At 36.6% G+C, this 23,730-nt stretch overlaps 1 protein-coding gene and 1 non-coding gene across 2 annotated transcripts; both read left to right on the plus strand.

The window, feature by feature from the left end:
* Positions 1-4: 4 nt before the first annotated feature.
* On the plus strand, positions 5-15,852 carry TMX1 (thioredoxin related transmembrane protein 1). The gene is made up of 8 exons (XM_019725686.3): positions 5-247; positions 2,961-3,076; positions 4,699-4,744; positions 7,466-7,594; positions 9,531-9,576; positions 9,674-9,775; positions 9,885-9,951; positions 12,878-15,852. The coding sequence occupies exons 1-8, from the start codon at positions 96-98 to the stop codon at positions 13,051-13,053; spliced, it is 834 nt and encodes a 277-aa protein (XP_019581245.1). The 5' UTR covers positions 5-95; the 3' UTR covers positions 13,054-15,852.
* Positions 3,195-3,328, plus strand: LOC141570862 (small nucleolar RNA SNORA70). The gene has a single exon (XR_012495307.2). It is a non-coding gene; the product is annotated as a small nucleolar RNA SNORA70 (small nucleolar RNA).
* Positions 15,853-23,730: the final 7,878 nt, after the last annotated feature.

Genomic DNA, 23,730 nt, shown 5'->3' on the forward strand with positions numbered 1-23,730 from the left:
CGCATGAGCAGATCAACCCTCCAAGGCGGAAGTGAGGAGCTGCCGCGCGGAGGTGGGGGCCACCGCGCTTGCTGTGGAGTGGGCTAACTGTGGACATGGCGCCCCCCAGGAGCCTCGTCGTTCCCGTGGCAGTGCTGCTGCTGTTGCTTTGGGGGGCTCCTTGGACCCACGGGCGGCGGAGCGACGTGCGCATCATCACGGACGAGAACTGGAAAGAGTTGCTGGAAGGAGAGTGGATGATAGAATTGTGAGCAAGGGGCGGTTGTCTCGGGGCCCCTCGGTGGGCTGGGCGGGCCGAGCTCCTAGCTGCAAGTCTGGACACTCGACTTCACCTCCGTACCCCTAATGAGGGCCCCAAGTTCCAGGGGGAATTGCCACTCCAGACTGCGGAGCGGCGACTACGAATCCGCCAGATTCCCCAAACTCCTCTGCGGTCCCACCCCTCCCTCGTTTCTTACCAGGGAACATTTTCTTTTTAAGTGTGCGCTCTGTAGTTTCGTGTCTAGGGCAGTGATTGCGTTCCCGTTCTCAACTCTAATTCATGGCTTTGGGGTGGGGGTGGTTGGTGTGACTAGTTCCTATACAGTTATTTATTTTAGAATGGTCTCTCAACAAACGGACTTCTAGACTTATTTTCACCAAACTTGACAAAAGAGGACTTTGAGCAGAACCTCTCTTCCCCTTTGTGTGATTATCCTTAAAAGGTAGCCCATTTATAGTGTTGGAATTTGGGGCTCTTTTAAATTTTATTTTATGGAGTAGGTATATTTTTATTTTAAATGCTAAGTAAGTTCAAGTTGGGTTATTTTAAAATCTTCGTTCTCGTTATCGGTTTTTTGATTTTTCATTGCTTTTCTCTTTCTCTACATCTCATTTTTCCTTTGCGTGTGTTTTTGCAGCGTACTGAAATGTCCTGGGTTGTGACTCTTACCGCTAAGTGGTAGTACATTACAAGATAAAATTAATGTATGAGTGTGCTTATAAACTCTGTTCGAAGAAAATCATGTATCTAGTGATTCAGTTGTAAGGTCCCTTCTGCACTGGTAGAAAAACTGTCTGACTTTGCTTTAGTCGCTAAATTGGTGGTGGTGGTGTTACTGTTATTGATACTGATGGTATTAGTGATATCAGTGAAAAACAAAAAAGCCATTATTGAGTGTTAAATGTGTACTAGACACTGCTAAACATTTTAAATTCATTATTATATTTAATTCTCTCCAAGTTCTATAAGATAGGTCTTATCTTCCACATTTTACATATGAGAGATACCTAAAGACCTAATTAACCTGTCCAGATATTGGTCTACTGCTTCCTTTCAGTTCCCAGAGCCTAACACAGAGTAGGCATGTGGTGATTGTTAGAACACCCCTCTTTGTGTTTTCCTGTATCTTTGGGTTGCCAGTTGAGGAGGCAGGTGAAGGTGGACATCATTAAGGGAAAACCCAGAAGGCCAAGTCACTAACCCTTGGGTCATAAAATCAAGAAAGTCATAGAACATTTACATAGAGTATAAGATGGGGGAAATGTTTATAGTATGCATATAATCTGTAAATTGGTGAAATGAATTTTCAGGCACTGTGGAAGTTGCAGACAAGACGAAATACAAGTGACAGCATTTGATTTTTGTTGTCATGAGTAACTTATATTGTGCCTGTAAAATGTTCAGTTTCATAAGTAATGTGTTAAGCAGCAGTGATTATGAGTTTATATGCAAAATACTGTCAAGCCATTACTCAAGGAGATTTTTAAAAACTCAGTTTGCTCAAACTATAGAAATAACATCAGTCTGAAGTATAAGTGGTTTGAATTAGAGCATCTGTGTGAAATTTGAGTATAAGGTAGTACTGATTTTTCTGTAACCTACTGATTTTGAGGCTGAGTCTTTAAAAAACACTTAGGAAACAAAAGGAACTTGAAAAAGGGATCTAGTTAGTAGTGCTAAAGATAGTTATTACAGGTCAGTAATCTACATTAAACCTCCCCCATCAGAGGTTTTGTTACAGAGGTATTTTCATTGTAGTACAGTTCATTGTTATGAACTTCGGCTTTTATGTGTGGTACTAGTCTTGTTCCACAATGCCAATTACTTTTAGGAGTTTTATTTTCAATAAAATAAGTTTCATATATAATGGAGTACAAAACTACTGTTGTGTTCAGCAGGTGTACTTTATTCTTCCTGGGTCCCTCCCCCCCTCCAAAAAAAACCAACAAACTGAGGCAAATTATAAGATAATATACAATAAAGTGGAAAAATTAAATCCTAGGGGAAAATCAGGGCTTTGAAAAATGCTGAATACTAGAGGAGTAATTAAAATGCTAATATGCTTGGCCGTAGATTTGTAAATCCAAGGTCTTAGAAACAGGCTGACCAAGGGGTGGCCGAGAAAGAATTTTTTTTGGCCTGCCTAGTGTTTGTGTCTATGGCATAAGTTTTGAGGTAACATTTTTATGTAAAAATTCATATTTTCAGCTTCTTTTACATAAGAGTAGCCTGCCATATTGGGCCAGCAATCCCCTGTGGCAGTCATGCTGAGTAGTGGATTCACCATAGCCCTGATGCTTCCTATTTTTCTCATACTAGCACTTTGTATTTGTTACTCCTGCAGTGTAAAATTGTTAAAACTGATGAACTCCAAATTTGGCTTTGAGTTTTCTCGTGGCCGCATTTTAATAGAGAAATTCAAAGGTTTTTTTTAAAGAGCTAGTTTGCATGTGAGAAAGTCCTTGTGTCTTAGAACTTATTCTCAGGGTTACTTTTACGTGATTAGCATCATCAATTCATAGTTCTCGATTGCCAGAGTGTTAGGCCCACACTTAAAACTTCTTCATCTTCACAAAATTACCCACTTTGCTGTCTTGCTTTTAGTGTAAAATTTCTCCAGAAATGACACAGTTTAGAATTTATCCTATATGGTTATGTTAGAGTGCTTAACTTTTTTTTTTTTAACTGTATTTCTCAGTTATGCTCCATGGTGTCCTGCTTGTCAGAATCTTCAACCAGAATGGGAAAGTTTTGCCGAATGGGGTGAAGATCTTGAGGTTAATGTTGCAAAAGTAGATGTTACAGAGCAGCCAGGTACTGTAAATCTGTGGTTAGTTTTGTTTCTTTGCAGATTGGGTTCATATGTTTATCTTGTTTTCCACATTACCTGGTCTTAACTGTACCTTTCATTAGGTTTTGAAAACATAACGGTCTGCATCTCGTTAAGACTACTCACCTACCTCCCTGATGGGGACTCAGTGTGCAGTGGCTGTAAAAAGAGGATTCCTTGGTTATTTGTGCAGCTCATACCCTTATGTGTTGTTCTAAGAGACCTTGGAGACATCACCCTCCCCCCATTCTTCTCCACATAGCTGCCTCCGATCCTTTTTTGCTTTGTATCCCAAGCCCCAGCTACCATGTAAGCTGCCTTTGAGAAGTCCTAGAATACTGTGGTCTGGATGGACATTGGCAAAGCCATCATTTATATCCATACCAAGCTTCAGAATGAAGAGCATGTGGTTGAGGTTCTTTGTAGTGTCAGGGTCACATTCCTTGACAAGTGGTCTGAATAGCCATAATTGGGTTCAAAATTTAATGCCTGTGATTTGAGGACATGGGCTCTTAATTACAAAGTCCACATGGCTGTGAGGTGAAGTCCACTTCTGGCTTGGCACCCTGGACAACTGGTAGACCCTGCCTGACCTAAGGATGCTCCTTAGTCTACCCTCATCTTACCTGTTCTTGATCAGTATACCTGGATTCTTGACTCTGCCCCTATTCCGAATGGTAATAATAGTTAATATTTATTAAACACTTACCTATTACAGGTACGCTCCAAGTGTTTTGCATTTGTTATGTAATCCTTGTACAGCCTTGTGAGATAGGTAATAGCTTCATTTTACAGATAAGAAAACTGAGGCAGAGAGATTAATCCTCAGTTATATTAGTGCTTAGCACATGCATAATAATAATGTTAGCTGCTATTGTTATTGCCCATCTTATGATTTACAATATTTTGCATTTTTAACACCTTAAACTCAGCCTTTGTTTTCTGAATGTCAAATGCAATTTGATTTGATCTTAGACCTTTCTAAGACTACTGCTGTATTGTGGTGTCTCTTGACTCATCACTAGTAGTCTTATCACAGTGGTATAATTGATCAAATACACACACACACACACACACACACACACACACACACACACAGTGCCAAAAAAATGTAAACACATTTTAAGAAAGGAAAACGGTATCAAAATTGTAATATTCAATATATACTGATAGCAAAAGATGACTACAAGTCACGTTTGACTTCTGCAATTACAAGAGGTGCTCAAAGAGGTTACCAACAGCATCCAGACACTTCTGATTATGTGAACTACTGCTTGAGCAACGTTGAGCAAAGTGTTTACTTGTATACATTTTTTGGCACCCCTGGGGTATGTGTGTGTGTGTGTGTGTGTGTGTGTGTGTGTGTATTCACTTTTTAATTGAGATAATGTGCAGTAGTTTTTTTGTTATTGCTTTAAGTTCATAATTGGATTTTTTTAAATTGTTTATGTTATGAAGCTCAACTATTTTGGGTATAATTTCATATTCTTTTCTTATTAATATTTAAATGATTCAGAATCAACTTTTAGGTAGTAAATGTTTGGCCCATATGAAACTTTCTGTGTGTTCTTATATTTATTTCTAATTTTTCTTTTATCATTTGTAGGGCTGAGTGGACGATTTATCATAACTGCTCTTCCTACTATTTATCAGTAAGTATTTGAAGATTCTGTAGTTATGGAGAAAGATGCTTCATAGTATAATTAGAAGAGAAGGTCTCTGGCCTGGATCCTGTTTAAAGAGCTTTATTTTCAGTAAGTACCGTATTTTGCAGTGTATAATGCGCACCCACGTTTTTGGCCCAAACTTTCGGGGGAGGGGGGGAGTCTTTCGTTTTAATTTTTTAATTCAAATTTTTATTTGTTTACATTTAAGTACTTGTTTTTTGTATTATAAAGGAATTTTAGCATTTGTTTTTTAACAAATTATGCTACAAAATATTTTATGTAACAAATAATTACAAAACACAAGAACAGGTACAAGGGACAAGAAATTTTATGTACTGGTAACAAATTTACAATATTTATGCATCATAGAAGGCCAAGAACTCTTCATCCTCGTTGCAAGTTCATCTAAGTTCAGCAAAACCGGTTATCGTATTCCAGGGTATTATTTTGCAAATGGATATCATTGTTGATTTCTAGAGTTACACTTTTAACTCATAAGCATAAATACAAGAATTAAAAACATTTTTATATTGATAACGGAATTAGTACTACCCATGTATAATGGACATCCTTATTTTTCCCTTACAGATTTGGGCAAAAAACTTGCGCATTATACATGGCAAAAATGCGGTGTATTAGGAGGCTTATTTAGTTATTGGTGCTATCCTAGGTGCCTTGAGATGGATGAGTGATGTAGGAAATAGTCCCTGATCTCAAAGATTTACAATTGTTTTGGAAGGTTGTACTCACATGAAATGGTTTGATAGTATTCAGCATAGTAAATGTTTCTGAGCCCAGAGTTGTGGTAAGTTCTGTAGGAAGTTTGGTAAGGGAAAAATCCCTGGGCTGAAGTGGTTCCTGGAGAACACGGGGTTTAAATGCAACCTTGGAGGTAGAATTTTCAAAAGTGCAGAGTGCATTCCATCCTGAGGGCAATTTCATAAACAGTCATATATAGAAACATGGTATGTTCCAAAATTATCTAAGGAAGTATGGTAGCTCAGCTTTGGGGACAGAAGCAGGTGAAACGGTTGGGTATTAAGTCAGAACGAACAAGATTCTGTAGTCTTCAGTATCAAATCTTGGAGTTTAACTTCTAAACTGGGGATAGGAAATCTTGAATCTGTGTATCTGTCCTGTACCTTAATGTTTATCTAGCTCGTGGGTTCAATGCTAGGGAGTACTGCTCTCTTCATGGAAAGTTATGTAAAGAATAAAGTTAGCAATTCTTTGTCTGTATTCTTTTGTCTTTTTTTTTTTTAATGTATTGAGGAGGAGTGTGTTTCTCCAGGGCCCATCAGCTCCAAGTCGCTATCTTTCAATCTAGTTGTGGAGGGTGCAGCTCAGCTCCAAGTCCAGTTGCTGTTTTCAATCTTAGTTGTAGGGGTCACAGCCCACCATCCCATGCGGGAATAGATCGGCAACCTTGTTGTTGAGAGCTTGCGCTCTAACCAACTGAGCCCCTCCAGCAGCTTAGCTGTGGCGCGTTGTCTTCAGTCTAGTTGTGCAGGGCGCAGCTCACTGGCTCGTGGGAATCGAACCGGCAACCCTGTTGTTCAGAGCTCGTGCTCTAACCAACTGAGCTACCCGGCCGCCCCCTTTTTTTTGTTTGTATCTGTTTCTCTATATCTTTTTTCTCAGCTTCCTTTGTATCTATTTAAACGTCTATTCTCTGTCTCCAGTAGTTCTCTCCCTTTTCACTCCCTCCCTTTCTCCACAGGCCCCTTAAGTGGCTATAGTCAAACTCCCCCTTTGCTGTTTACTTCTCAACACCCCTTGAACTTACCTGGAATTTCCTGTCCATTTTCTTCTACTCACATTATTTATCATGCCCATTCCCCTAACTTCTGCTTGTTGAGAGCCTACCTGTCCTTCAGAAACAGCTCACATGACATTTTTCCTACAAAAGTTTGTTTTTTTGAGTGGGGCTTCCTCATGGTCTTTGGCTCTGGATGGATAAAGGATCCTTTAACCCTACCGGACGTAGTAAGGAACTGCTGGAAGTTTTTGCACTTAAGTGATAAAAACAGAAGTGTTAGTTAAGTAGGACTAGATGGGCAGTATTAGTTAAGGTAGTTGAGGAATGCAGATGTGGGAGCAGGGAGAGCGTCTATGACCCAATGAGAGAACTCCCTGCGTTGGAAATGGGACGGGCAAGGTGGATATCTGGAAGAATGCACAGCAGACTATAAAATAGAATCACTGAAATGGGAGGAAGAGAAACATTTTACCAGGTGCCTCTAGCGATTTAAGATACGATAGTTGAGATGATGTGGTTATGACCAAAAATACCGGAAAATTGCCTTAAAGTTATAGTTTAACAATAGCTAATAATAAGTGCCAGACACTAATGTAACTACTTTTCATGTATCGTGTATAATACATATAAGGCTTAAAAGTGATTTTCTGAGATTTATCTACTTTATGCTCCCACCTCATTTTATTGAGATATAATTAACATATACCTACTGACTATGTTTCATAGTTTTATTATTTGGAAGGGTACCAACAGTCTTAAGGCTTATGATTGTTTTAAAATATAACCTCATTGTTTGATTAAATTTGGGGCTAAGATGTAATTAGTTGGTAATTGGTGTAATTGCTACTTGTGCATATTAGGAATGACTAAAATGAAGTTAAAGAAATAGCAAAACAAATACAAAGTTTACTTGATGCTGGTTAATATTTCATTCTGATTCTCTTTAGTTGTAAAGATGGTGAATTTAGGCGTTATCAGGGCCCAAGGACTAAGAAGGACTTCATAAACTTTGTAAGTGAAAAAGAGTGGAAGAGTATTGAACCTGTTTCATCATGGTTTGGTCCACGTTCTGTTCTGTAAGTATGAGGGATTTTTGTCTTATTTATTTCAGAATTAATTGGAATGGATTTTTTGTGTGTGTATGTAAATGCATTCATACTCAGTTTTAATTTTTGGATTCTTAAGGTATATTCAGATTTGCTATGTAATATTTTTGGTTTGACTCTGTCTTTTAAGTTAAACAGATACTTTGATCCTTGTTAACCTAGGAGACGTTTAATAGAATTAAGTTGAATGCCTTTTCAGGAATGTTTTAGCTCTGTAGATATGGTCATTTGTCTGATGAAAACCTAAAAAAATCTCCCTAAGATTGTGAGCAGTGTAATGGGTAAAACTATCATTTGAGCTTAATATTTGAATAAGAAGCCTCAAACATGTACCTACTCATCCCACCTTTGGAGTTTAGTTCTTTATTTAATGTGATTGAATAATTCCACCTGTCTGATAACTTTTTGTCTGAATTGTATGGTTGGACAGTGATCCTGATGGCATGACTAACCACTGTGCTTTATGTATAACTAGAGGGTAGCAGCTTGTTATAGAGCAGTAAGGATTCCAGATAGCACGCATGTTTCCTGTTAGCCGTTGGTGTGGCTAAGCTATCTCTTCCTGTCTGTCCCTCAGCACACTTGCCCTTAGAGGATAGGAGTTTGGAATACCAATGATAAAAGAAATAAAAATGTGCTGAATTTGGGGAGTGGAGGAGAAATCAGCCCTAAGTATTATTTTGAAATAGAAGTTTATGTTTTCCACCGTTTCCTCGCACTTCTCTTCCTGTGAAAATCTCCGAATTGATTTGTCCTTTAGCTGTCAGAATCCCCCCACTGAATCACCATACCTAACCCAATTAAGGCACCTGGTATACATGATAGAGTCTAGTTCAAACTATAGTGATGCTACACAGTACTTTATGTTTCAAGTCCTTGTTCCTCATCCCATTTTGAATTTTAAACACCAGAAGCAACATGATTAATGTACCTTTCATGTTAAACTGAAAATGTAACTGATTTTTGTTTTTTGATATCTCATCTCATAAATGAATCTCACCATTTCGGTAGAAGAAGGGGGTTGCTTTTTAAGTCTCCGTTGAATCCTCAGGGCAGCAGTCCATACCTTTTTTATTGGTGGAATGAGTAAGGGACATTCCCTGTGTCAGCTCCGCAGGTTCAGCAACCCAGTGATTGGAAATTGGATTAGGTCGTATGCATACAGGAGTTTTGTCTTATGTGTGAATTGGTTTATATGTTGGTGGCAGAACTTCCCACTAGAGGAACAACAGTTGGGAAACGACAAACCCTTCTTATTTTTGGATCATGCCTTTTTCTAAATGCTCATCTAAACTACTTTGGTTTAATTACGTGAAAAAAGATAATTACTTTTACTCATATGACGACTTAGCATTTATTTCCTATATAATTATTTTATGTATCATTAAACTATATCGAACAAATGCTATTGTACATTTTATTTAATTTTAATACTGAAAGGGGGTAATTCTTAGGTGGGAAAGATCAGCTCAATAAGTGCCTCCAGTTCTTCCTTCAGGCTCCCTTCACTGCTCGTTTGGATCCATTTGCTTTGCAGTATGCCTAACCTTAACCAACTGGTTCCGTAGAGCTTGTGACCTGTTACTCAGAGTATATTGGAGAAATCATCAGATGAAAGGTGAAAGGTTAACGTCAAAGCAAGAGCAGAAAAGGAAAAAAATTACCGTGTTTTATTTATGAGGACATCGCATAGTGGCAATAATTCAGAAACTTAATGTTCATTAACAAGTCTTTCTATTATGGGCTTGAAATTACTGCTGTATCACTAATCTTGATTAAAACCAGCAATAAAATCTGGCCTGTTGGGGAAATTATTGAGTGAAAAATAGAAGACATAGCTATACACATATTTATTTCAAAGCTGTGTATCTTACTTTGTTTTTCAATAATGTCTCTTTTATTTTAGGATGAGTAGTATGTCAGCACTCTTTCAGCTATCTATGTGGATCAGGGTATGCGCTAAAATTTTATTTCTATTTTAAACGTTTTTGACACTATTACTTTTTTTAAATGACCAGGTTTTTAATTTATTTTTTTTCTTGATTTTAGACTTGCCATAACTATTTTATTGAAGACATTGGATTACCGGTATGGGGATCATATACAGTTTTTGCTTTGGCAACTCTGCTTTCAGGACTATTCTTAGGACTCGTAAGTACTTTATTTTCAGAGTACTAGGAAGACAAATATTATAAAATTTGATCATTTTATATAGTTGCACGAGCTTTATTATTTAGATTTCTTATGTTTATTTTTGCAGTGTATGATATTTGTGGCAGATGTCCTTTGTCCTTCAAAAAGGCGCAGACCACAGCCGTACCCTTTCAGTAAGTGTATTTTTATTTTTTATTATTTTCTTCTTTTGGATTCTTTTTTCCCTCTCCTTTTCTCCCTCCCTCTTTCTCTCTTTTGCTCCCTCTTTCTCTTTTAAATTTATTTTTCAATTACAGTTGACATTCAACATAATATTAGTTTCAGATGTGCAACATAGTGGTTAGATATTTATATAACTTTATGACGTGTTCACCCTGGTAAGTCTAGTACACCTCTGACACCATACCTAGTTACTACAGTATTACTGTATTCTCTGTGCTCTAGTTTACATCCCCATGATGACTATTTTTATAACTGACAATTTGCACTTTTAATCCCTCCCTTCCAGCTTAGGTTTCTAAATACGGAGTGGTGGTTTATATTGGAAGGGGAGGATATATATTTCATGTAAGGATGACAGCCCAGTGGACTTTAGAACATAGTTATTTTCTTGGCTTTTGTAATGTGGAGAATTTTAACATTGTATATAACTTGTAGATATTTAATAACATTGACCTGATATCAATTTATTTGAAAATTCATGATATTCATGGATCCGTTTGAATATACTTAAGGTCAAAAAGTTGAATATGTTCTACTTTTAAAGTAAGTCCTTTATTAGTATAATGATCACATTTGAAGATTCTTCTTTATATGGTATCCAAGCCTAAGTTTTTCTGGTAGGATATTGGGAACAGCAATTCCTGAAGTTGATTTAAGATTGGCATTGACACTGTACTACGAGTTTATATAATTAGAAAAACTGCTGTCTGCCTGAATATAATTAGCTACCAATCATTTCTTTTCAATCTTGAAAATTATACTATTATGGAAGTCCTCCTATTTGCTGTTTGTAAAGAACTTTCTGTCACAAGTTTGCTTTTCAGCAGCTCTAAAACAGACTCCATAAAAGTGATACTCTTTCTATTTCTGTGGTTAAGGAAACTAAGGCTCAGAGAGATGAACTATTTCCCAAGTTCACATAGAAATGACAGCTAAGAGTAGAACTTAAATCAGACTCAGCCTGACATTTTCATTGTGCTGCCTTTCATGACTTAGGATTTACTGGGGTCAAAACTGAAATGAAATCAGTGGAGATTGCATTTACAGTATACCTTGTTGGTTGAATAAGTAATAGGTTTTATTTTCATTTCTTAGATAGTTATATTGATACTATGGAGGACATGTATAGGCGAGGGAATCATTGTATCTACCAAGGGCCACTGATCTATGGGAAAAAAATGTAAGCACAGATTACTTAAAAAGACAATTTAAAAGTTGGTGAATGTACATTTTATATTTATTTCACTTCACAACCTTAGCCCTGACAACAGATTTGTCTGTTAAGTAATCTGTGACAAAACTGATAGATATTAGTCTGTACTTGAATGTGACGTTGACCTTCTATTAGCAGGCCACATGATTGGAGTTGTTTTTCAGTATGTGAGTTTGGTGTAGATTTTGAGTTGCTAGGGAAAGACCCAACTCACTCTAGCTCTAAGCAAAATAGGAATTATTGGTTCATGTAACAAGGAAATCTGAGGGCAGAGTTGATTGGGTCCTGGGGCTCAAATGTTAAGATGTTACATGTTTCTGAATTGCTCAGTTCTCCTGTCTTTGCTTGCTCTATCGTTGGCTATTTCCAGTTTTTAGCGTAAAATGATTATAGCTCGCAGTCCCAGAGTAAGAAAGAAGTGTACCTTCTCCTTACCCCTACCCATCTTTTGGGAAAGTTCCGGTGTATTCCATTTGTGTAAAGGGCTCACTTTTTGGAACAGTAACTGTAAAACAGAGTTTCTCGACCTTGATGCTGTTGGCACTTAAGGATGAATAATTCTTCATTGTGACAGACTGTCTTTTGTACATTGTCGGATATTCAGCAACATCCTGCTGGTCACCAGTAGCCCTGCCTCTCAATTGTGATAATCAGAATCTCTCCAGACATTGCCAAGTGTTCCCTGGCACGCAAAATCACCACTGGTGGAGAACCACTGCTGTAAACTGTAGCGCTCAGCACAACCACATGGGGTGTGGTGTCGGAAAGGGGCTATTATCCCCCAGAAAGAGGGATGCCAGACATACCAAACAGCAGATTGTCTACTATGTGGCAGTTTCTTCCCGTTGTTTCCTACCTTACACTCTGTATTTTTCCCCTCCATTCTGCATTGCCTAGGATTAGGAGCAGTGTAGGATCACCGAGCAGAGTAAAGGTCATTGGCCCAGTTCTGTGATATCTCAGTTTAACATGGTGTATTCTAAATTTAACTATAAACAAGCCCTATAATAAAATAAAGAGTATGTGTGTATGTGTGTGTGTGTATGTGTGTGTGTGTGTACATGTTTAAAAATTCATTGATCTATACAGTGAAGATTTGTACTTTTTTTTTTAAAGCGGTCACAGCTCAAAGATTTGTACATTTTATTGTTCGTAATTGTCCCTTAGTAAAATTACTTATGTGGGGAAGAGGAAGAACATTTATGAAATGACTTGAAAAGAAAATATGGCTAGGAGTATAACCTTCACCTGTAAATGTCTGATTCCTGTTCACGTGGGACTGAAACAAGGGTAATATTGACTTTGTTTCAGTATGCTTATTAACTAAAGATTCAATAACAAATTAATATAAGATAGTCAATTTAATGTAGTATATTTTCTTATAGCATCCATATTCACAGCATTAATTCTGATTCCTAATTTCACTTCGGTTTATAAATAGGTGGGTAATTAGAATGAATTTGGTAAGTAAAATGGATCTTGTGAACCAACTATTATTTTTACGGTATTGCTTATTCTTGAAGATGACTTTTTCCTTTTGGAAATCCAAACACATTGATAAATAAATGCCAAAGCAGTGTATGGGCGTGTGAATCGTGTCTTGATTTGACATGAATGCAAATCTAATGCATCACCAAAAAACTTTTCTGGTCTTTATCTTTAAGAAAAATTATTACCAGAATCTTCTCAACCTTTGAAAAAAGTGGAGGAAGATCAAGAGGCTGACGAAGAAGATGTTTCAGAAGAGGAAGCTGAAAGGAAAGAAGGAACAAACAAAGACTTTCCACAGAACGCCGTAAGACAGCGTTCTGTGGGTCCTTTGGCCGCAGATAAATCCTAGTTAAGTGTTGTAAATATCTTAATATGATTGACAAAAACAGAAGATGGGTAATTTCTTTTGGTTTGAAGTGAACTGTGACTTGAACATTGCAGGATCCAGTGTCGATTAGCATTAGATTGAACATCCTATCTTCAGAAAAGAAGAATAGCAGTATGTAAAAAGCTTGAAATGTGATTTAACAACAGGATGGTGGTTTTAAACAATTCTTTAATTTTTGAAAAATCTGGTGCCAACCAATAAGATATGTGTATGTTTGTTTAATAATAACCTTTTCAAGTCTGAGTTGAAAAATTACACTTCCCAAGGATGGCATTATTTAAGGAGATTAGAGAAAAAGATTTCTCATTTGATAAAATTTTTCTCAGTTTCACTGTGTGAAGAGAAGAACATATTTCCCATAAATGGGAACTTTGCCCATTGTCTCAAGAAATGTGTATTTCACTAACAACTCTGGTACTTTTAGAAATGTAGTCCAAAATTTTCTTGTAGTTTTAGATTATGCAACTAATAAAAACTACCTTCTTTTAATTAGAGTTTTCTACACAGGATAATACAGGATAAGCTACTGATTTGGGAAGTTTTTATAAGTTCGTGGTGTTGTCTAGATTCCTGTAAAGGTTGGTTGCCTTTTTTGTTCCTATGTTCAGTGTATGATTTGTATTTTTCTTACTTACCATGGGTTACATTTTTAATTTTCCAAGTTGTGTAATATCCTAGAAATGTTTTTTTATGTTTTAACATGTAGTATTTTTTTGTGGTTGTTTCAAACTGAAGTTTACTGAGGGTTCCTTAAAATTGAAGAGATGTCTACCTGTTGAAAATTTGGCCACTCATTTTAGATTTTACATCATTCTTGTTGGACATATACTTGGATTATTTTTTATTTTTTGGATGTGAAGGTGAATATTCCTGATTTTTATTTGATTTGGAAGAAGTCTTGGTGTTTTACATTTTGAAATTCACAGAAGCTTCATCTGATATGATATAAAGTTAGTATTCTACTCAGGAAAAAACATCTTTTATAGTGTATGTTTTCAGTGTACCTTTGTCTTCATGTGCAGAAAGTTCTTAATTGATTTTACAAAGTCATTGTATACTTGATGTATTAAAATCATAACATTTATGTTTTTGAGAAGACAGACTTCGCATCCTCCTATACTTTCTAGTGTGTGGTATTTCACAGGTGGGAATCATCAGAATGGGACATTTAATATATAAGGACATTTAATAACTCCTTAAAGAGTTAGAACACAGAGTTTTTACTTTATAGCAAAAGTGGGGTGGGTGTGGGGTAGCAATAGAGAACTGTATTAGCTATAAGGAGAGAAACCATAAACCACCTATCCATTATGTAATAGATGATTTCTGTAATGTCCCATTTTGTCTAGATTCTCCTGCTGTGTGAATTAATTAGATTTACAGTTTCATAATGTACAACAGTTTTCTTTGAATGTCTCTCTTTTAGAATATTAAATATTCTACCATTGAAGAGTTTGGATGTGTAGTAATTTTGTGATGCTTTAGAAAAATATTCTAAGAACAAAATAAACTCAGCACTTCACTAAAGCTGAAGACAAGTGTGCTTTCTAGCTGCATATTTAGAAATGCTTAATTTGTATTTAACAATGTTCAAATGAATAGTTGTGTCATTATATATGTACTTGATGTGTGTAATCAAAAGGCTAGAGTCACATCTTTTTCTCTTGAGGTGATAGAGGAAAATAGTACTCATTAATCAAGCCTTCTGTTTTCTAGTGTATATGACATAAATTTGAAGTTTTTAAGTAATTGGAAAATACACATACAGAAATTTAAAAGTAGGCTGAACAGGTAGAGACTTGATATTTCAGAAAGCAGATCATCTTACAGTTCCTCAGGATTGTCAGTATGGACATCTGAATAACCAATTTTCTGTCACATGAGAGGCTTACAGAAACTGTATGGGATCATTTTACCTTTAACAGATCCCTTTTGTTCCATTATTGGTTTAAGGGGGATCAATATGGCCGCTTAACTACATACAGATTGCTTAGGAAGGAATAAGGTATAGCACCAACATCCTGGAGAACTCTGCTCCCTCTCCCCCAAATCAGCCAATAATCACTCAGCGCCACCATTGAAGGTGTTGTAAAATCTGATCACTACGATGGAACATCAGGGTTCTACTACATACTGCCTAAATTGGAAAGACTGACAAAAGTTTTCATGAAGATTCCTGTCTGTAACAGCTGCCATTCACAGAATACCAGTTGGAGTTATTTTATTTTACTGGTAATGATTCATTTAGTCCTAACTACAATGTATGAGAGGTAAGTATTACACCTTTCAAGTGAACAGACTCAGAGCTATGGCAAAAATAGGCACTATTTGAATGCAGTTCTAATTTAAAATCATGATTTTTTTCAGTGTGAGTACAAAAATTCTGCAATCTATTAATGTATGTTAAATTAGAATATAACTTAATTCTTAAAGTTTCACTTATCAGAATATTGCAACAAATACTGTTCAGAAATATCCGAATTCAGTATTTGCAGTCTTGTGATATTGGGTACTACATAAAGAATCCAGGTTATTACAGTAAATGATGCTTTTGAAAACAATTTTCTCAAGTCAGATGTCTCTCTCATTCAGCTCAGTGTATAAAAAGGCATAGTTCTGGATTTAGTTATGATGAAATTAACATTTTTGAGTGAACATTAACTCATTTTAGGGTTATATAGGATATTCTGATTCATAGTTTAAGGCAGAATTCTTTCAGTAAATTATTTATTTTTTTTCCTGGTTTTATTGATGTATGACTGACAACAAATTCTGATGTGGATCATTTACTAATACTGTGTTTCCCCGAAAATAAGACCTAGACGGACCATCAGCTCCCGTCTTTTGGAGCAAAAAATATAAGACCTGGTCTTATTTTAATATAATATAGGACCAGGTATAATATAATATAATTATAATATAATACTGGGTCTTAGATTAATTTTGCTCCAAAAGAGGCATTAGAGGAGGTCCCGCTAGGTCTTGTTTTCAGGGAAACAGGGCAAGATAAATTAATTTGGGATGGAATTTAAATGAGTGGTCCTACTGAGTAATTGTGTAATTCTAAAAGTAAAATTTTAAATTGAATATTCTACTTGCAGATTTAGATATGTTGCTATTGTGTATCTAGCAACTTTTGCATTTGTTTTAAAACCATTGAAACTAACAATAAATTTAAATTGGAAATTTGTAAGTAGTCAAGGTCAAATTAAATACTTGAACAGATCTAATATATTCATTCTTGTTTAGTTATTGTCTATCTGGCTCATTAATTACAAATGGGATAATATCAGTATTTTGGCCACTGATGGAATCAGCTGTCCCTCCTTTCTATGCCTTTGGCTGTGTGTGACATTACTTTTAAGCCTGTTTTCATTGTGGTATCACCACTCAGACTGGTTGTATCCTAAAAGTGAAAACATGAAAAATGGAAATATAAGAAGTCAGTTGACCAAATAGAGGTTTGGTTTACCTGAAACTTTAAAAATCTAAATATAATTATGAGAGTAATTTTAAATTCAGCAATAGTATGCTTCACTTTGAAGAGTAACAAGTATTATAGTTAGGAATTTTTGAAAAACTTGTTTTAGCTTCACAGTGTTTTTAGTACAGCACGTCATAGAAATGAGGTTACTTGAATAGGAAGATTCAACGTATTGTGACCTGGGCATTTCTATGAAACTTTCTCGAAACTTGAGGTATCTCTCTGCTTCCACAGAATCTAGTATGTACTTGGTTTGAAATGTTAAAGGCTTCTAGCTGTCTCCTTCCCCAACCCAATTAATCCTGAAACTAACAAATCAGCTGTTCTATGAACATGCCTTGTTCCATCTATTGGTTCAAGATTCCCCTCAAATCCTGTAAGTCTTTCTGGCTCACAACAGTTTTTTTTTCTTTGTTTGTTTTTCCATAAGTAAACTAGTGTGAGTTTTTTTCTCTGGCAGTTAAGTCACATTTTGTCTTGAAATATTTCTTTTGGCATTTATTATACCAGTTAACGGACACTAAGCAAAGAACCATATATCTCTAGGCCTCAATTTATGAGTAAAGTGATTTCTGAGGTTCTTTACCTTTACTAGGATAATCACTGCATTTGGTATGTTGTCTCTCAAACCTGATTGTTAACTCCTTGAGGCTTGAAACTTATTGTTAGTCTGAGACAACGCATAGTGTTGTGAGAGACTTCTGGGCAGAGGTCAAGGGACCTGGCTTCAAGTCTTATCTCTGCCCCTGACTAGGAGTCTGACTCCACCTCTCTAGACATTGACTTTCCTATTTGTGAAATGAGGGTAAGTTAAGTAGTTCAGTTGTTCAGGAAGTTTCTTGAAATGAACAATGAAGTTATTTAGACTAGCTTCCTGGGCAAGTTTCCTAGAATATTCACGCCATGTGAATGAAGACAGTCAAATAGTAAAGGTGATGTTGACAGTAAACTGTGTGGGTGTCACTAGGCACTAACTCGCGTCCTCTGTCTACTGAGATGGGGGAGCAGGGAAAAAAAGGCTATCCTGCCTTTGCTATCATCATAGTAAACACGGATGTCTAGTCTTAACAATCGCATCCTTCACAGCAGAACCCAGATTTTTAAGTTCTCCATCTCATTCTCTGCAGGCATGTGCTTCAGGGGAAGCTGACTCCTCACTAGGGGCAAGTTTGGGTTATTAAGACACATGGCAATCCAAACCAGTGAATGACATGGCCAGTGAACATGGGGTCTAATTTGAGCCAGTGAGGAGATGGGGGCTTCTGATAAGTTCTCTTAAAATATGAGACTCAGTACACTGTCTTCTGGAGTTTGCCATTTGCTTGATGTGATGCTTAGATTTTTGTGGCCATCTCATAGCCTGAGGATGAATAGACAGGAGGGCAGAACCAAGGGAATCTCAGAAAAGCAAAGCTAGAGCCCTGCCAGAGCGCATCCTACCTCTGGACATCTTGTTATTGGCAATAATTTTCTTTCTTGCCTAACCATTTTGAATAAGGCTCTTCAGTTCCTAGAAAATATTAAATTCTAAGGTATCAGCACCACTGTCACCTTTCTGGACTTTGTGAACAGTGGTGTCTTGAACTGGCTTAGCTAAGTTCCATGCCTGTTTCATTTCTGAGGATGCTCTCTTTAAGCTATAGTTTTACTTTTCTCATCGATATTCCAAGGTCAGGAAAAAAAAAAAGTTAATCTATATATGTGGTTGAAACTAATTCATGGGCCAAGTAAGACGTACTCCAAGGGTTAAACAAAGCTCCTTTACAGGGGCTTTTATTTTTTTTATGCTTGCTCATTTTATTAATACTAATGTTAGGATATGCAAGCATTAGAGATGAAATCCTGGAAGCTAGAAATAGTGTATGTTAGGTTCAAGTGTAGCTGTTCCGTGAAATCAGGCTTTGAGCCTGCAAGGGCCTTGTTTGCCTTTTTAAATCCTCTTTTATTTGGATATTGTGTAGTGAGCAAATTCTTACGTATAATTTTTGACAGAAACTTGAGTCTTCTGAGAATGGGAGCAATATAAGTTTGAAGGTGGTAAGAAGGAATTTTTTTTGCCAATTTTTCCTCTTTGGGGAGGAAGCAGTAGAGGATGAGGTATGTCAATGTCTTCTGGAATTTTTTAGTCAAGATCAAATGAGATAATATATTTGAAAATGCCAATAATAATTTACAGGCAAATAGCTTGATATGGAATGTTTCTTAATCTAATGTTATTAGAGAGGATTCCAGTTGAATAACCTTAATGCTTAATAAACTATAACTTGAATTGTAACTTGAACCATTGTCAAAGTGTTATTTTGCCAACCTGTCAAGAATGTGATTATACGTTAGAGAAATGCAAATAAACTCTGCAATGAGATACCACTTCACTCTGGTCAGAATGGCTATCATAAATAAATCAACAAATGACAAGTGCTGACGAGGCTGTGGAGAAAAGGGAACCCCTGGTGCACAGTTGGTGAGATTGCAGATTGGTGCAGCCACTATGGAAATCAGTATGGAGGTATCTCAAGAAACTGGAAATGGAACTACCTTATGACCCAGCAATTCGACTCTTATGTATCTATCCAGAGAAATCCAAGACGCTAATTCAAAAAAATACAGGCACCCTTGTCTTTATTGCAGCGCTATTTACAATAGCCAAGACTTGGAAACAACCAAAATGCCCATCAGTAGACGACTGGATTAAGAAACTGGTACATTTATACAATGGAGTATTGCTCGGCCATAAAGAAGAATGAAATCTTACCATTTGCAATGATATGGATGGACCTAGAGAACATTATGCTAAGTGAAATAAGACAGATGGAGAAAGACAAATACCATATGATCTCACTTATATGTGGAATCTAAAGAACAATAAATGAGCAAAGTAAACAAATAGTTTCAGAGATATAGAAGAAAACTGATGGTTGCTATATGGGAGGGGGCTGGGTATGAGAGAGAAGGGGAAAGCATTAGACAGCATAAATTGGTAACTACAATATTGCCATGGGGATATGAAATATCTTGTTTTGGGACTATAATCAATAATGTAAAGATTTTGTAGGGTGTTAGATGGGCACATGTCTTATTAGGGAGACTACTTCATGGACGGTACAGATGCTTGACCACTGCACTGTACACCTGAAGCTGGAGCTGAATAATATTGTATGTCAACTGTTATTTAATATGTATATAGTCATGGGACATGGAGTACAGCATAGGGAATAGAGTCAATGGAATTGTAACAGTTGAATTTGATGCCAGAGGGGCAATAGATTGGGGAAGGGGGGTTAACACTTTGTGAGGGGTGAAATGTCTACTACATTGTTTTGTACACCTGAAACAAAATAATAATAATAAAAATAATTATTATATTTTTTGATAATTTCAAGCTCCTAGTCAACGCATGCTTCGACACCACATTGATGGAAAAGCCAACTACTTGATAACTCAGTTATATACTGCATGTGAAAATACTTAGTTATATTCAATGTTTATGTATGAGTTCAGGTTGCTAAATGGCCTCAGCCTTCAGGCTGATTTTCAATCTGAGGATATGCACATTGCACATAATGATGTGTTTCATATTCTCTCTTGGATATGCGCTTACAAAGAAATTACAGAACACAGGAGCAGGACAGCATGATGAGTTTTTCATTAAATTACAGGGCTATCCTTTATTCTGAGAGTATATTATTCTACTTAATGTTTTTAAAATAAAAAATGCTAGATTTTAATAGATTTTTTAAAATGACCTTACCATAGTAAAGTTTAGAGTTGACAATTTCTTTTACATATCCTAAATTTGGAGAATTTTACTGGACCATGTTCATAGTGTAGACTAAGTCGCTGTACCAACAAGACCAGTTTACTTTTGTTCATCCTTATATTTCCCAGATTTATTTGAAGATAGAACCCCTTTTAAAAGTAACACTTTCATCCAAAATATACAAGGAACTCATACAACTCAACAACAAAAAACAACCCAATTGAAAAATGGGCAGACGACTTGAAGAGACATTTCTCCAAAGAGGACATACAAGTGGCAAATAGACATATGAAAAATGCTCAACATCACTAATCATCAGAGAAATGCAAATAAACCACAATGAGATATCACCTCACCCCAGTCAGAATGGCTATCATCAACAAGACAAATAGTAACAAGTGTAGGAGAGGCTGTGGAGAAAAAGGAACCCTCATACACTGTTGGTGGGAATGCAGACTGGTGCAGCCGTTATGGAAGGCAGTGTGGAGGTTCCTCAAAAAATTACGAATAGAATTACCATATGACCCAGCAATCCCTCTCCTGGGTATCTACCCAAAAAATCTGAAAATATTTATCCATAAAGACAAGGGTGTTCCAGTGTTCATTGCAGCTTTATTTACAGTGGCCAAGACATGGAAACAACCAAAATGTCCTTCGATAGATGAATGGATAAAGAATTTGTGGTATATATACACAGTGGAATACTATTCGGCAGTAAGAAAAGATGAAATAGGACCATTTGTGACAACATGGATGGATCCTGACATTATAATGCTGAGCGAAATAAGTCAGACAGAAAAAGTAGACAACCGTATGATTTCACTGATATGTGGTATGTAAACCAAAAACAACAAAAGAAGACAAGCAAATGAGAAACAAAAACTCATAGACACAGACAATAGTGGTTACCAGAGTGTAAGGGGGTAGGGAGGTGGTAGATGAGAGTAAAGGGGATCAAATATATGGTGATGGAAGGAGAACTGACTCTGGGTGGTGAACACACAATGTGATTTATAGATGATGTAATACAGGATTGTATACCTGAAATTTATGTAACTTTACTAACAATTGTCAGCCCAATAAACGAATTAAAAAAACAAACAAACATTCTCTAAAAATCCCAAGGCATTAGTATCCCTTAATGTTTACTTTGGGGGAATATCAGTGTAGTAACCTCTGTATCATGCTACCCTAATGTATGGGACTTATGTATGGTACCTTATAATTTAAGCTTCCTAATCTATTGTCGAATGCTAGCTTCCTGAAAATACACCAAAATTATCCTATTGATTAAGCAAAGCTGAGTTTATTGCTTACTCAGAAAGGACAATCACTATGTTGAGAGTCTTAATAGTGTCTTGGGGAGAGGGAGAGCAGAGGTAGTTTATTTGAGTTCTTTTAGGGTCTGGTTTAAGGTGGGTTTTTGGATTTGAGGGCTTTTTTTGTGATTGGACAAAGTTGGTACTGGGGTTTTAAAGTGAAACTTGAAAAGTAAACTCATTCAGTGCTGTCTATTGCTGCGGGTTAGTTAAGTAGTAGTCTAGTTTTCAGATAAATGACTGAGGAAGTTCTTGAAATGAACGATAAAATAATTTAGACTTTAGTTTCCTGGGCAGGTTTCCTAGAATATTAATGCCATATGAATGAAGGCAATTGACTAGTAAAATTGTTAATGTTGACAGTAAACCGTGTGGGTGCAAATGGTTCCAGGTCTCAGTATCACCCCCTTATTCCCATTCTTTGGCCTGAGCTGAAGGAGTCACAACTGCTTCAGAACTTCACTGCTATTTATGGCATTGTGATGATGTAGCAGGTTTCCCAGATGGTTGCCTCAACATGCATGTTAGGTTTTTCTGCTCTTCTCATTGGTATTTGTTTAACCATATGGTGGGACAACAGTTGGCATGGCAGCATTTAAAGTCTGTGGTCACCCATCTGAGCCCCTGTAACAGACAAGTGCCAAGAGAAGGATTATGATCAGTTTGTAGAGTTCTTTTTTTTGAAATATATATATTTTTTTATTTTTCAGTTACAGTTGACATACAATGTTGTATTAGTTTCAGGTGTACAACATAGTGATTAGACATTTCTATAACTTATGAAGTGATCACCTCAATAAGTCTAGTACCCATCTGACACCATACATGGTTATTACAATATTATTGACCTTATTCCTCATGCTGTATCCCCATGAGTAGTTTGTAACAACCAACTTGTACATCTTAATCCCTTCACCTTTTTCACTCCGCCTCCCGCAACCCCCTCCCATCTAGCAACCATCAAATGTAGTGTTCTAAGTCATGAGCCAAGAGTGCCCAAATTAAGCCAGAAGAACAGATTTCATTTCTAGTATGAGTATGCAGTACCAGATATGGGATCATTAGCTAAAATATCTAATTTTATGATTTCTTTGTGCTAGAGAGGTCTGTAGGGATGCAGCACACCATTTTCTCCTTGAAATGGCACTTGTTCTCTCTCAAGACACAATATTATATCTAATGGGCTCTTATTCAGTTAAATTTCCTGCCCCTCTCAGATGTGGAGTTCTATAGCCGTGGCTTTGTCTAGCTCTCCTGCTTTTCTTTGTCAGATGTCTTCCTACTTCTACGCCTCTTGTAAATGAAGAGTCTAGAGGAAAAAAGAAAGCAATCCAGAATTCTTTATGAGTGTTTAGGGTTTCGGTTCTCAAATCAAGGCCTAATTTTTTCTCCTTTCATTAAGTTATCTAATCTCTTTTTGTAAGAGAAATTGATGAGTCAAAATGGACCCCGGATGATGTCAGACTATCCTGAGGGCAGGTATCCATTTACCAAGGTAACAACTCCCTGTCCAGTTTGCATGCAGGTAGTAGCCAATAGACTTTTGTGTTACAGATCTAATGGTGTTACAATCCAACTTTGTATTACAAATCCAATTTTGTGTTATAAATCTAGTCATTTGTGGCCACTCAATCACCTGTTTTTGGTCAGAATACCCCTATGAGGTTGTCAAATAGTTTTTTGTTTTGTTTTATGATTTGTGGCCACTTACAAAGAGTCTTATTTCAGGTGATGAAATTTAAGAGTCAAGACAATTAGGCAGACCTAAAGTGAAAAAAAAAAAAAAAGGGTTTTACCAGTAAAATTGGATAAAGTGAGATAGCTTCCAAATTTGCACCATCTGTTCCCTAGTTCTCTTCCAAGCTCTATATCTGTGAAAGTTTGGGCAGCAAAGCTAGCTCCTACAAAAGGTACCAAGTATTAGTTTTGGTAGACACAGGAGTGTTTTTTTTCTAGATATGCTATGATGGGGGTTTTAGATTTCTAGCTAGCTATCCTTGTGTTGTTTGCCATCTAAAAAGTGACCTAATAAAAGTTACCCAGAAAAATCATCTGATTTCATTACAAGGAAATGGGAC

The sequence above is a fragment of the Rhinolophus sinicus genome, chromosome 3, assembly GCF_057876585.1.
Source record: "Rhinolophus sinicus isolate RSI-liver-muscle chromosome 3, RSI-T2T, whole genome shotgun sequence".
Classification (NCBI taxonomy): domain Eukaryota; kingdom Metazoa; phylum Chordata; class Mammalia; order Chiroptera; family Rhinolophidae; genus Rhinolophus; species Rhinolophus sinicus.

What these genes read in the sequence shown, in the direction of transcription:
- TMX1 (XM_019725686.3), top strand. Translation starts at nt 96, where the DNA reads ATGGCGCCCCCCAGGAGCCTCGTCGTTCCCGTGGCAGTGCTGCTGCTG. An exon ending in CAGGACTATTCTTAGGACTC is followed by an intron (nt 9,776 to 9,884) that starts GTAAGTACTTTA and finishes TTATTTTTGCAG; the next exon opens with TGTATGATATTTGTGGCAGA. An exon ending in ACCACAGCCGTACCCTTTCA is followed by an intron (nt 9,952 to 12,877) that starts GTAAGTGTATTT and finishes TTTATCTTTAAG; the next exon opens with AAAAATTATTACCAGAATCT.